This window comes from Ovis aries, chromosome 5 (assembly GCF_016772045.2).
Source record: "Ovis aries strain OAR_USU_Benz2616 breed Rambouillet chromosome 5, ARS-UI_Ramb_v3.0, whole genome shotgun sequence".
Taxonomy (NCBI): domain Eukaryota; kingdom Metazoa; phylum Chordata; class Mammalia; order Artiodactyla; family Bovidae; genus Ovis; species Ovis aries.
In genome coordinates, this window is record NC_056058.1 from 19,251,945 (window position 1) to 19,267,028 (window position 15,084).

Consider the following 15,084-nt stretch of genomic DNA (forward strand, 5'->3'; position numbering starts at 1 on the left):
CACAGATTATCCTCTTACAGTTCGAGAGGTTGAGTCCAGCTCAGGCCTCTCAGGGCTAAAATCCAGGTGTGGGCAGGGCCGGTCCCTCCGGAGGCTCCGGGGGAGCTTCGGCTCCTGCCTTTTCCAGCTTCTAGAGGCACCGCATCCCTGGCTTGCAGCCCCTCCCTCCATCCTCCCAGTCAGCAGAGCAGCATCTCCCGTTTCTCTGCCTCTGACTCTGTTAGCAGGCCCTGTGGACATGCGGAGGACACAGAAGGGGGAAAGAGGTAGGGTCACGGTTGCGCCTGCCCCAAGGGGAGAGGTGCTGGACCCCTCCTTTGGACCCCGCCCTCCACACTCCATGCTCCAGAAGAAGTACTCTGTGGGCCCAGCTTACCGCCATCCCTCTCACTTGAGACCAGAGCAACCTCTTTCTTGTTTCTCATAACTCAAGAGTCAGAATTATTCCTGGCTCTACAGGCAGGACACCCTGGCTAGAACACTGGTGTGTGCCCTTCACATTATCCGTCCAGCCTCTGGAATTAACCCAGAGGTGCCAGGAGGCCCAGGCCAATGGGGATCAGTCTGATTTCCGACCTGCCGACGTGTGGAAGAGCCGAGCCTGCAGGAGATGCTGGGCTCCAGGATGTGGTGGGTCGTGACTCAGCGCTTACTAACTGCCTGCTGAGGTCCTTCCCTTCCTGGTCGCCCCATCTGGACCGTGGACATGGGTGCAGACATGGGTGAACTGGGCTGAGGTGACCAGACCTGCCAGCCTCAGGCCCATCCCCTGGCACAGCTTCTCCATCACTGAGGTCAGCCTAGTGGCATGACATTGTCCCCTGGGGGTGACGGGATCCCTGTGCAAGGACACGCGATGTCCTTTCAGACATGGAATGTCCAGAAGTTTCTGATTGTAAATGTAGGCTGTTCGAAGCCCCTCAGTTTGTCGCAGTTTGCTGCACAGCATGCTTGGTCTGGAGGGTCAAGGTCCCAGGACCAAGAGACTGACTCCAAAGGTGTTTATTACAACATTACGTGTATATTACGACATTACGTATATATTACAACATCATGTGTATATTACAACATTACGTGTAAGTGGTTTTCATCTCACTAGGAGTGCAGGGCTGTGTGTGCTGGAGCCCAGCCTGGGCAGTGCTTCCGCTTCCCCCAACCTGGGCCCACTTCCCCCTCTGCTGCTGCTCCTGGGTGAGCTCCCAGGATATCTCCACCCCACCCAGTCCTGACCAGGTCCACTCCCAGGAAAGCATATCTACCCTAGCCGGGGCTAGGGGCGGTGGGCCATTGTGGCCATCAGAGCGGTGATGGTGAAGGAGCAGCGCATGACTGGTCCCAAGTATGAGCCAGACCCAGGCTCCTTGTGCTTGATTTCACCCTTTCATGCCCCCTGCGGTGGGGTCTATTACTCCCAATGTGACAGGGAAGACAGTACAGAACAGAGGCTTGGAGCCGGGCCATGGCAGTGCAGCCCCTACACTGGGGCCTCGTCCCCAAGATGAGCGGCATCTGTCACAAGACCAGACCACTCGTGGAGGCATCTTCACTTAGGTGGTACATCGGGGTGGGTAGTGTCCCCCAGATTCCTACCTGTCCCTTGGACGTGGATCTGTGCAGATGTTAGGCTAGAGAGCTGAGGGCCCATGGGGTTATGGAGGGCCCTGGTCCCGAGACGAGACTGTGACACAAGCCACAGAGAGGAGGAGAGGCAGCAGGAGTCCACGCCCTTCCAGCCCTGGAGCCCAGAAGCCCCACGGTCAGGCTGTGGGCAGAGCTAGTTCCTCCTGGGGCTCCCTCCCAGCTCCACCAGTGCCCCTGGTCCTTGGAGTCTCCATCTCTGTGTCCATCATCACACGGCCTCTTACAAACTCATCACTGGATTTGGGGTGCCCGGATAGTCCAGGAATAGGGCAACCCAAGATCCTTAATCAGTCTGCAAAGACTCTCTTTCCAGATAAGATTCATTCACAGATCCCTGGCTATGGACATCTCTTCACAGAGGCTGCCACCTAGCCTGAGGGGCCCGCCCTCAGGTGGCATGTGGGGCCAGCAACTTTCTCTTTACCAAAAGCCTCTGGGCACAGAGGGGATGTGCCAGGGCAGTTCTGTGTGCCCTTTTGTTGAAACTCAAAACCACAAGTCCCAAGAGCGTCCCCAGTCCACCCGCTGGTCCTTCTAGAACAGGGTTTCAAGAAGGCTCACGATGTTTCCTTTTTGTGTGTTCCAGGTCTGAGGGAGCCCTGGGGGCCCTGTGACCTTCCTGTCGTGAGTGTCCTGCCCGGCCCTCCCCTCGGAAACCTCGTGGGGGTTGTCCCGAGAGCGCGGCCAAGATGTCCAACCCCTTCCTAAAGCAGGTCTTCAACAAGGACAAGACCTTCCGGCCCAAGCGCAAGTTTGAGCCAGGCACCCAGCGCTTCGAGCTGCACAAGAAGGCGCAGGCCTCGCTGAACGCAGGGTTGGACCTGAAGCTGGCGGTGCAGCTGCCCGCTGGCGAGGAGCTTAACGACTGGGTGGCCGTGCACGTGGTGGACTTCTTCAACCGCGTCAACCTCATCTATGGCACCATCAGTGACGGCTGCACTGAGCGCTCCTGCCCCATCATGTCGGGCGGCCCCAAGTACGAGTACCGTTGGCAGGATGAGCACAAGTTCCGGCGGCCCACGGCACTGTCAGCCCCCCGCTACATGGACCTGCTCATGGACTGGATTGAGGTGCAGATCAACAATGAGGACATCTTCCCCACCAACGTCGGTGAGTCTCTGCGCTTTTGTGTTCTTTTAGGGTCAACTTTATTGGGATGGAGTCCACACACCGCTACATCCACCCATTTAAAGTGCATGGTTCAGGGGCTTCCCTGGTGGTCCAGTGGTTGGGACTCCACGCTTCTGCTTCATGGGGCACAGTTGGGGAACTAAGACCTCACATGCTACATGGTAAGGCAAATAAAAAAAATGCAGTTCAGTGGCGTTATAGTACATTCACAGTGTCGTGCAGCTATCAGCTCTAGCTAAACCCATCTCCCTGGAGGCTTCTCTGGCCCAGTGGTTAAGAATCCGCCTGCCAATGCAGGGGACACGGGTTGCATCCCTGGTCTGGGAAGATCCCACATGCTGAGGGGCAGCTAAGCCTGTGCCCCACAACTACTGAGTCTGTACTCTAGAGCCCATACTCTGCAACAAGAGAAGCCTGCGCACTGCAGCTGGAGAAAGCCCACGTGCAGCAGTGAAGACCCTGCGCAGCCAAGGAAAAAAAGTCCACCACCCTAAAGGAAGCCCCATCCCCTTCAGCAGTCACCCGCACTGCCTCCCCAGCCCCTGACTACCAGGAACCCACTGTCTGTGTCTGTGGCTTTTCCTGTTCTGAACGTTTCCCATTGGTGGAATCACACCCTGTGTGTCCTGTGTCTGCTTCTCACACTGAGCGTCGTGTTCTCAGGGTCCATCCGCGTGGTAGCGAGTGTCAGGGCTTCTCTCCTTTTCATGACTGAGTGATGCTCCCGTGTGTGAAGGGACACATTTTGCTTCAAGCAGAGGCTTCCCTGGTGGCTCAGATTTTAAAGAATCTGCATGCAGTGCAGGAGACCCAGGTTCAATCCCTGGGAGAAGGGAATAGCTACCTCCTCTAGTATCCTTGCCTGGAGAATTCCATGGACAGAGGAACCTGGCAGGCTGCACTCCATGGGATAGCAAAGAGCCAGACCCAGCTGAGCGACTAAACACACAGAGTTGAGGGATCTTGAGATAGACAGTTCTGGATTATCTGAGTGAGCCCTAAATGTCATCACAAGGTCCTAATGAGGGGGCAGAGGGAGACTCGTTGCCCAGGGAGGCAGAAGGTGGTGAGGTGATGGGAGGAAGAAGGGACGATAAGCCCAGAAAAGATGGGACCGGGTTTTACCTAGAGCCTGTGGAGGACCCAGCTCTGCCCACAGCTGGACTCCAGCTCGGCACCATGTGGACTCTGGCCTCAGGAACTGGGAAAGAATTGTCCTGAGCCGCTGAGCGGCCCCAGGAGACAGCAGATGTTATTCTCATGTTCACCCGGGCTGCTTGGAGTCCTGGTAGGCTGACTGGTGAGCAGGCCTCGGGCCTGGCTTTGGGCTGCTGGCGTGCTACGTGCTTCATTGAGTTTCTCACCCCCAGGCCTCACTCAGCATCCGTACAGTGAACCACGTTGACTCTGGCAAGGGGCTTCCAGGGACCCACCTGGGAAAAGGCCATCCCACACTCATCACTTTCCCGAAACAGATTCCTGGGCGGTCCCCTGTCAGGTTCCCGGGTCCAAGTCTGCACCTTCTCGCTGTCATCCTGAGTCACTGCTTTGCTGGGACCATCTGAGGCCCTGCAGGGTCCACTTCCTAGAACTCAAGCTTGCCTCGAGTCAGTGCTCACACACCAGAAAGGAGAGCATGAAAAGAGCGAGAGAAATGAACTGGGCGGATGTCACCCAGCTGCCCAGCAGAGGGTAGGGGCTGCCTGGCCCAGGCCGTATCTTCCAGCCCTGTCCACAAACCCCAGGGCCAGCCCCACCCCTTGGCCTGGTTCCACCTGCACCCCCACCCCCAGAGGACTGAAGTGCTTCTCTTTGCTTGTTTGCGGTGCTACTCAGAACAGGCGCCTGCCGTGCTCTTCAGGGCTAGATCTGTGGGCAGACAGAGAAACCACAGGTCCAAAAGCTCATCCTGCCCCCCACACTGGTGCTTCCATGCCTGAACATCCACTTAGCCCCAAAGCTACCTGGGTACTCCTGAGTTTAGACCCGAGATCCATCCACACGCTTTTCCCATAAAGGACCAGATGGGCTGCCTCGGATACTCAGATCTGCCATGCAACCCAAAAGCCATCGTGGATGACATGTAAACAAGTGTGCATGAGGAGCAGGCCTGCGTTCCAGTAAAACTTCCCTACAGAAGTGGGTGGTGGGCCAGGTTTGTGACTCCATGTGAGGGCATCTTGCAGACGTGGGCAGTGCAGTCCCAGAAGATCCTGTGTCCAGGCCCTTCTCACATGGGGCTGTCGCTCCCTCTCCACCTGGGATGACCCAGGAGGACCTCAGTGATTCCCATCCCCCCCAGGAAAGGGGGCATGGTGGGGCCTTAGCCTAGTGGGGCCCAGGATCCTGTGTGGCAGGTGGTGGCTATATGCTGTGCTACCTTCCTCTGCCTGCCATAGGCTCTGGTTCCCTCTGACCTCCCAATGCTGAGGAGACCTTCCCTTGTGGGGGGTCCTCCTGCCCTCAAGGCCACTGTCCCACCACTCAAGTTTCATGGGTCTTCACGGACAGCAGGTGAGCCTCAGATGCCCTGTGAACATGGTTTTTCCCAAGAGTCAAGTATTCTTGGGCTTCCCTGATGGTTAAGAATCCACCTGCCAATGTAGGAAACACGAGTTTGATCCCTGGTCTGGGAACATCCCACATGTGGCAGAGCAGCTAAGCCTGCGTGCTTCAACTACTGAGCTCATGCACTTAGGACCTGTGCTCTGCGACAAGAGAAGCCACCACAGTGAGAAGCCTGCACACACAACTCAAGAGAACCTGCGCTCAGCAACGAAGCCCTAGCACAGTCAAAAAATTTTTTAATTAGTTTAAAAGAGTCAGGCATTCCTTCTGTTTAGCTCTTTTCTCCTGTTGGATGGAGGCAGGAAACCCAGAGGCCTCACTGGTGCTGAACAAGCCTTCTGCAAAGGAACATCCCCAGACACCCAGCCTGGAGTACCAGTGCCATCAGCAGTATGGGACACGCATACACACAGGAGGGAGCTGGCCAGGAGCATGATGGTCGGTCTTGGGGAGGGTCTTTCCCATTTGCCTCGTGCCTCTACACCCTGGGACCTGCCTCTGGCGTGAGAAACCCTCACTCAGGCTAGTTGTCCCTGACTGGCCGCTGACACCACCCCTTGAGCTGCTGAGCACACAGATCCTAAGCACCTACTTGGATGTCTTTGGAGATTTGCTTGCCAACCAGCAGCTGCCATTCCATTTTCTGTGAGTGCATCCCAGAGTGTTGTGGCTGTCCATAGGCTGGCTATCCACAGGCTGGATGGAGCCCCTCTCATGAAGGACACAGGACCTGTCCGTCCTGGTCTCGGGCAGCCCCCGGTAGCACTGGTCACGTGGTGTGAGTGCATGGCATCTATCCCCTGGGCCGAGGAGGACACACAAGGTGGGGAGGGGCATGTTGGCGCAGCCCATGAATGTGCCTGACGCCAGAGGGTCACCCCCAGCTGGGGCGACAAGCCTTACCACAATTTTAAAAAATTTTTTTAAAAGTTAAAAATAGAAATAAATGTATTTCAGTAATAGAAAAACAAGGTGCATGTATGTATGTATGCAATTAAGTTAGGATGTGTATGCAATTGTTAGGATGTGTATGTTCAAATGTAAGCTGTACCATGAAGCATACTTAGATGGAACGACATAAATATATTAAGGGAAAAGCATCAAAGTCCAGAACATAGGTTTTTATGCATCGCCCAGTTCCTATCCGAAAAATAAATGTAACCAGAAATAGACAGAAGCCTGTGAGCCGCCCGGAAGCGGGATTGTCAGGTCCACTGCCCGGCAGACACGGAGAGCGAGAAGGGCAGGATGTCCGGGCCTGCAGGACTGCCCCTGCCCGCCCCCGGGCGCTGTCTGGGGCAGAGAGGCGCAGGTCCTGGAGGGAAGGGAAGCTGAGCCATGCTCGTCGCCCCACAGGCACGCCGTTCCCCAAGAACTTCCTGCAGGTGGTGAAGAAGATCCTGTCGCGGCTCTTCCGCGTGTTCGTGCACGTGTACATCCACCACTTTGACCGCATCGCGCAGCTGGGTTCCGAGGCTCACGTCAACACCTGCTACAAGCACTTCTACTACTTTGTCACTGAGTTCGGCCTTATCGACACCAAGGAGCTGGAGCCACTGGTGAGCGGGGAGCGGCGTGGGGTAGGCAGCGGGTGCGCGGGATCCCCCTGTTTCAGTGGCCCAGAGGGGCGCCTGCCTGCAGTTGCCCCTGCTTCTCTGTGGGGGTGCCCATCCCTCCTGCCAAAGCGGCAGGAGAGCAAGGAGCTACTTCTTTTTCTGGTTTTAATTGAGGTAAACTTTACATGTGGTAAAACCACTGATGTAAAAACGAACAAGTCAGTAGTGTTTAGTACATTCACAGGGTCCTGCAACTGTCACCTCAGTCCAGTTCCAGAACCTTTCACAACCCCCAAAGCAGTCTTCACATCAGCAGTCACCCCCTCCTCAGCCCCTGCAACCACTCACCCACTTTCTGTCTGGGGGGATTTGCCGAATTGGTCAGTATTGACTCCCCCACATCCCCAGAAATGGGAGATTTCAGGTGCCTGAGTCAGGTCCCGTGGGCTGTGACATGGAGCCCGTATGCCATACTGTGTTACCCAAATGGCTCTGAGCAGGACCTGCAAGGTCAGAGGGCACAGGTGGTTGCTCTCCCAGTGCCCACCAGCTGCTGCCACTGTTCATGGGGGTCATTATAAGAAGTGGGAACGTCTCCCCAAGCTCAGAAATGCCAGAACCTTCCAGGGACCGGTTGGTGACTGGGTGTGCGGGTCTGTTCCTGGGAGACAAGATCATCGCTCTGGATATCCCGCCCCAATTGTACCTTTCCTGGCAGGACCCTGGGCCTCCATGTGGGCTGTTTGGGAGGCCTTTTATTTGAGTACACTTGATTACAACCTTGTGTTGGTTTCAGGTGTACAGCACTGTGACTCGGTTATACATGTATTCTTTTTCATAATCTTTTCCATTATGGTTTATCACAGGACACTGAATATAGTTCCCTGTGCTATATAGCTGGAGAAGGCAATGGCACCCCACTCCAGTACTTTTGCCTGGAAAATCCCATGGACAGAAGAGCCTGGTAGGCTGCAGTCCATGGGGTCGCTAAGAGTCGGACACGACTGAGCGACTTCACTTTCACTTTTCACTTTCATGCATTGGAGAAGGAAATGGCAACCCACTCCAGTATTCTTGCCTGGAGAATCCCAGGGACCGGGAAGCCTGGTGGGCTACCCTCTATGGGGTCGCACAGAGTCAGACATGACTGAAGCGACTTAGCAGCAGCAGTGCTATATAGCAGGACTTAAATGTTTATCAATTTTATATATAGTAGTGTGTATCCATTAATCCCAAACTCCTGATTTATCCCTATTTCTTTTCTCCCTTATGTCTGAGTCTGTTTCTCTTTCATAAATAAGTTCATCTGTGCCATACTTTAGATTCCACATAGAAGTGACATCATGTGGTGTTTGTCTTTCTCCGACTCACATTGCTAAGCATAAAGCCCTCCAAGTCCATCCATGTTGTTGCAGATGGCATTAGCTCACTCTTTCTCATGGCTGAATAACAGTCTGCTGTATAGATGCGCCGCGTCTCCGTTCTCCACTCCTCTGTCAGTAGGCATTTAGCGTGTTTCCATGTCTTGGTTATTGTAAATAGTGCTGCTGTGAGCATTAGGGTACATTTATCTTTTCAAATTATAGTTTTCTCTGGATACATGCCCAGAAGTAGGATGGCTGAATCAATCTATGGGACCTCCGTATTCTCCATAGTGGTGGCACCAATTTGCTTTACATGTGACCTTTTTCCCTGATTCCTTTCATTGCTTTGGGTCTTTGCAAAAGGCTTATCTTTGACAACTTTTAAAAATCTCTAAAAACATCTCAACATAGTTTTTTCGTGTTTGTATATTCTCTTGTAGGCTCTGGCTAGTAGGGAAGGGGTTTCCCTCTGGGGTAGTGGAATGTTCTGGAACCAGGTAGAGGTGGGGGTTGTCCACTGTTGAGGAGGACAGTTCATTTTATGTGAATCTCACCAAATACGGAAAATAGTCGTGGGCAGTTTGATGATACGCTCATGGTTTTCACTTAGTATCCTGATCCCATGGTCCTTTCCCCTGCATTGATGCTTAGGGTTCTTTCTGGAGGCAGAAACTGTGACCCTTCTCATAAAGAGCCTGCCGCCTGGCCTGAGGCACATACTGTCTATGCCCTGTTTAGTAAGGTTTGTGTTAAATGAGGCCCGTGGGCCCCTTGCCACCATGCACTCCGACTTCCCTTTGTGACTCCTGATGTCCTGCTTGTTCTTAACAGAAAGAAATGACCGCACGGATGTGCCACTGAGAGCCCTCGGCCCTGTCGTCTCTGCGGCCACGCCCTGGGGCCCCGCTGCGGCTATGCGCCACATCTCCAGCGCAGGGACCAGTGTTTTCTAGCCCAGCAGATTCTGGGCTGTCAGGGTTGCATCCTCTCTCCGGTTCCAAGGTGGCAGCAGCCATTAGTCCGGTCCTCTCTGGGCCCTAGTCTCCTCAGCCGTCACATCATGAGGGAGATGGAAATTGAACTCTGTGATTCTCTGTGTTGTGAGCAACCAGGAAAACCCACTTTGTTTGGAAACCACTTGCATCTGCCTGGAGGCTGGCCCACCTTGGGTCCGTCTCCTGACTAGCCAGCATGCTTGGCCATGGGCTCTGGGGCCCAACAGCAAGGCCATGGCCATGCAGCACTTCCCACCATGGCCCAGGTCTGGTTTCGAGCGGTACGAGCACCTGGCTTCTGTCGTCCCTGCGTCCTCCCCTAGCCACTTCTGTCCGCCGTTCCTCCAGGACCCTGGGCTCATCCATCAGTTTCCCAAGCCTGCGCCTGCATCCCACATTTCTTGGGGCCCCTTCATGTCACATAAAAGAGTGAATTTTTATAGTTTCGTATACAACTGCTGTGAGATGTTACTAGGAGAAAAAAAAAAGGCATTTTACCTACAGGTAGTCTTCCCCTTGCCTTCTAGAAAAATGTCCCCTTTTTGCCATGAATAACAGGGTGACTCTCCCAGGGAGCATCTCTCCCTGGGTGTACAACCTCTGAATTTCACCTAATGCCTGCCAACATCATATGGAAACCCTTTGTGTGCCACCCGCCCCCCCCCCCGACCCCAGGACTCTGGGACCAAACCCCAGCACCTTCTCCCTGCAGAAGCTGGAGTGGGGGCACTCCACTAGCCACCTCCCTGCCCACGAGCAGCATCCTTGGTGGCCTTTGGCCATGGCAACCCTACCTGCCCAGGCCACGCTGGTTCCAAGTTACCTCAAGGTGTCAGGGAGAGGGTCCACCACCGACACCGAACAAGTGCAATTAACTAACGCAACCTGGGCCTCAGTCCTTCAGAAGCTGCCAGCCCTGCTCCTGGAGGCCTAGAAAGACTTTATGAAACCGGCCAATCGAATGTAGCTCCTTTTAGATGCAGAACCACAACCAAACGCCGTAACCACTGTGCCTCTCCAGGTCACCAGCCAGGTCAAGGAAGGCAGTGCGACTAGGGGAGAGTCCCCTGCCCACCCTCCTGCACTTGTGGGTATTCCCACAGGGACGTCAAAATAAACCAGTCTCCTTATCTGCAGCTGATGACTGTCATTTTTGTCTTCCTAGAGTTAGGACACATCACCACAATTGTCACCAAGGTGCCCTTGTCCAAGGGGCAAAGAAATCTTCGCCGTCACAACGGTTTGTGGCCCCCAGAGTGCCCGAGTAGATGATCAGACGCACAGCATATTGGTGGGACTAGAATTTCACAGGGTGCCCGGCATCTGGAAAACAGACTGAGAAGGCACCCACCTCTCCCCCACTTCTGCTTTCTCTCACATTGCTCTAGACACTGAGCAAACGTGATTTTAACTGTTGTCGCTTCTCAGCCTTTTGGCTGAGATCAAGTGATTTTAACTGTTGCCTCTTTGCAACATAAAAACGTTCCAGAAAACTTTGAACTGGGTGCAGAAGAGTAGAGTGAGAGGGAACAAACAGGGGTGTTTTCTCCATCCTAGGTGTCCTGTGACCTTAGCACATGAGTTTACCCCAGACATCTCTTACATGCAAAATACGGGATTGTGTTACTCTCAGGGGTCCTGGGGCCAACAGAGCGGTCTTATGAGAAGCTCGATCCAGTGGATTCCAGCCCGGTGTGTGGCTTTCTTCCCCTAGAGGGCGCGCCGTCTCCATCGCAGGGAGAGAGTGTCTTCAGGGGACTCCTGGTTACTTGGAAATAAATACTTTCTAATGAAGCCTGTGTTTCCTTACCCCTGGATTTTGCAAATACACCACAGAGACTTCCAGGACCAGTTTAAAGTCTGGGGAGCTATTTGCCGTTATTTGGAACAACAGCCCCCAAAATTGTCCTTGTCCTGGTCCTGGTACCTGTGAACATGTCACTTCAGTGGGCAGAGGAGACTTTGCAGGAGGGGTTAAGTATAGGCCCCTGAGATGCTGGATTCCTGGGGTCCCAGTGTCATCACAGGGTCCTTATAAGAGGCGGGGGGAGGTGCTGCTGGCTATGAGGATGGAGGGAGAGGCCGCGAGCCAGGGATAAGGCACCTCTAGAATCTGGGAAAGGCAGCAACCGGTGCTCCCTGGAGCCTCCAGAGGGACCAGCCCTGCCTACGCCTGGATTTAGCTCCTTGAGGCCCAAGTTGGACTTCGGACCTCCAGGACTTTAAGGAAATAAGTTAGTGTTATTTAAGCCAATGAGTTTGCTGACTTGTTAGGGCTGCCATGGGGAACTCATGCACCCTTTGGAAGGAAGTGTTTCATACACTGAACTCCTGGGACCTACTGACTTGGGCTGCCTGGAATGCTAAGATTAGCCAGGCTAGCTTCTGGGCAACCCTTCCCTCCACTGGCCTGGTAATCACTCATCCTAACAGGACAGTTCACCCCAAAACTTGTTCAACCAGGAGAGGTTGTGGGAGGTAGGAAATGGTGTCTGGAATGGTACCAGAGGAGGCAGTGGCAAAAGGAACCAGCTGTGTTTCTTGGACAAAACCAGCTGGCCCTGTTCCCTCCTGGCCACCACTGAGGCATGGCTGTGGATCTGAGTCATCACAATGGACGTGACAAAGAAGGCAGAATAACCCAGAAGGGGTGTTCTTCCAGAAAGTGGAGAAGAAGAAAGTGGGGTCACAGTAGGGCCATCTCGGAAGATCAGGAACCCCCTTGCTACTGGAAACTTCCAAACTGGGGGGGCATTGTCCTTGACTGGTACTATTCAATATGGCAGCCACTAGCCACAGGGGCTATTGAAATTCTAATTCAAGATCAGCTAAACAGAAAACATCCTCAGCTCCTTCCCGCTAGCCCTCGTCAGTCGTCTCCACGACTCCCATTTTCTGCTACTGTTGGTTGGCGCTGCTTCTACAAGTTGTTCCTGAGTCAGAACAAGGTCAAGATAGAGACTTTTTTTTTTAAGGTAGAGACAATTTGAATCCTTTTCCAATTCATAAAGATTGACTGAAGTCTGGAATTTGATAAGTGGTTTGCATCTTGACCACCAAAAGGAGGGGCCGTGTGGGGTTGAAGAGGGGAAGGCGGCTCTGGGGACAGATGGAGGACTTGGAAAAGCCCAGACAGGGATTTCCCTGGCAGTCCACTGGTTAAGACATTGCCTTCCAACGCAGAGAGTGCAAGTTCCATACCTGGTTGGGGAGCTAAGATACCCACATATCAGCCAAAAAAAACCAAAACATAAAGCAGAAGAGGTATTGTAACAAATTCAATAAAGACTTTAAGAATGGTACACATCAAAAAGAAAGAAAAGAAAAAGCCCAAATAGATTCATTCCTCTGTTGAGCATGCATTTTATAGGTGCCTCCAAGTTGACAACGCCCCTCTGGGTTGTTGCCACTATTTATGGCTACAATAATATTCCTCTAGTTGTATCTTTATAAACAGCCTGGTTTTTTTTTTTCAATTTTAATATTTATTTTTATCTTTTGGCTACGCCACGCAGTATGTGGGATCTTGGATTCCTGACCAGTGATGGAACTGGTGCCCCCTGCAACGGAAGCATGGAGCCCTAACCATTGGACAATCTGGGAAATCCTTAGATGCTGTTTCATAGATGATGGTAATTGGCAAAATTGTTTGCTCTGTCAATATATATATATTAATACATAATGATGTATTATGTATTAGTATATATGATTGTGTATTACAATATGATATATATTAATATAATATACGATAATATATATTAACAGTGAACTTAATTCACCAATTATCACTATATATATATATACACACACATATATATATATGACTAACCAATAGTAAAATGTAAAATAATATGCATCCTTTGAAATTAACTGGAGGGACAAAGACAGGAACAACAGCAGCTACAAAAGATAGAAAATACAGTAAACAGCAAAGATGAATATTTTATTTAGTTATTTATTTATTTTTTAAAAGATGAATATTTTAAAGCATGTATGGGATTAGTTCATGGAAAACTAAGGCAGCAGTCATAGACCAGGCTTGGCTATATGGAGTCCCCACCTGGTTTTATAAATAAGGTTTTATTGGTACCAGACCCTGCACGTTCACCTGTATATCACCTATATAACACAAGGGGCAGTTGTCACACAGAAGCTGAAAACAGCCACTCTCGGGCCTTCATGGAAAAAGTTGGCTTACCCCTGAAATTGAGGTTGATTCTCCTAGTAAAATATGAGAGTGTCTCAGAAGTAAAACTGTGATCTTAGCATTTTCTTCTTTTCACACAGACCTAGACAGTTCTGTGTATCCTAACCCCTGGGCTATATGCTTACCTTGGGAGAATCTCATGTGACTTTTATCCCAATAAAGTTCTTATATAAATGGCTTGGCACAGTTCAGAGTAGATAAGGCCAAGTTATATCTAAGCAAAGCCAACCATGAAAAAGCAGTGATTGCAATATTAATACATACAGGAAACAGTATACTTATTTTGACCAAGTTTCCTGATTAATATCGCTATAGGGAAAATATATTAGTTAGAAAACTTTATGTATTGAAATACATTAAATGAAATAGAAATTCAAGGAAGACTTAGAAAATGATACCTTATGAACTTATTTACAAAACAACAGTAGACCCACAGACATAGGAAACAAAGTTATGGTTACCAAAGGGGAAATAGGAAGAGGGATAAATTAGGAGTATGGGATTAATAGATCGGAGAAGGCAATGGCACCCACTCCAGTGCTTTTGCCTGGAAAATCCCATGGATGGAGGAGTCTGGTGGGCTGCAGTCCATGGGGTCGCTAAGAGTCAGACATGACTGAGCGACTTCACTTTCGCTTTTCCCTTTCATGCATGGGAGAAGGAAATGGCAACCCACTCCAGTGTTCTTGCCTGGAGAATCCCACACACTACTATATATAAATTAGATAATCAGGGACTTCCCTGGTGGTCCACTAGCTAAGACTCAGTAATCCTAATGCAGGATTTCATCCCTGATCAGGGAACGAGATCCCACATTCCAAAATTAAGAGTCCACAACTAAAGATCCTCAGTGCCATAACTAAAGATCCATATGCTGCAACTAAGACTCTATGCAGCCAAATAAGTAAATATTTCTTAAAAGAAATTAATGACAAGAACTTACTGTATAGCAAAGGGAACTATACCTGGGAGTTCCCTGGTGGTCCAATGGTTAGGGCTGTGCACTTTCACTGCCAAGGGCTCAGGTTCAGTCCTTGGTCAGAGAATTAAGATCCTGCAAGACACGCAGCATGGCCAGGAAAGAAAATAAAGGGAACTATACTCTACATTTTGTCATAAGCTTTAAGGAAAAAGAATCTGAAAACACACACACACACACACACACATAACTGAATCAATTTGCTGTACACCTGAAATGAACACAACTTTGTAAATCAACTATAGTTCAATAAAAAAAAGAAATTCAAGGAAAACATGGCAGAATGATTTATTAAACATTTACAGTTACTTCTCCTGCCAGCTAAGAAAATGTATTAATTTAGTGATGTATCAATATATCGCTCCTGTATTCTTGAGTGGGAAATCCAATGGACAGAGGAGCCTGGCAGGCTACGGTCCAGGGTGTCAGAAAAGAGCCAGACACAGTTTAGCAACTAAACAACAACAACATATCAATATATAAATTTATGGATAGATTAATTATAAAATGATATATTGATTTCTTAACATATTACTTTGTTTCCTATAATTCATTTACAAATTAATGTATTAAATATTATAAACATAAGATGTTTTATACATAGGTCATTTATTAAAGTTTATTCGCTATCAGTGTTTTAAAT

At 50.7% G+C, this 15,084-nt stretch overlaps 1 protein-coding gene across 4 annotated transcripts in view; it reads left to right on the plus strand.

Moving 5' to 3' along the window:
* MOB3A (MOB kinase activator 3A) overlaps positions 1-15,084 on the plus strand; it is a 33,337-nt gene that overhangs the window by 8,567 nt on the left and 9,686 nt on the right. For 2 of the 4 annotated variants that reach the window (XM_004008633.5, XM_004008634.5), the window contains exons 2-4: positions 2,228-2,751; positions 6,697-6,899; positions 9,092-10,391. In XM_004008633.5, the coding sequence (XP_004008682.1) occupies positions 2,331-2,751; positions 6,697-6,899; positions 9,092-9,121 (654 nt within the window). In that variant the 5' untranslated portion in view covers positions 2,228-2,330 and the 3' untranslated portion in view covers positions 9,122-10,391. Of the gene's footprint in view, positions 1-2,227; positions 2,752-6,696; positions 10,392-15,084 lie in introns of those variants that run through there. The other 2 variants (XM_042250230.1, XM_060415584.1) reach the window with 2 other exon arrangements.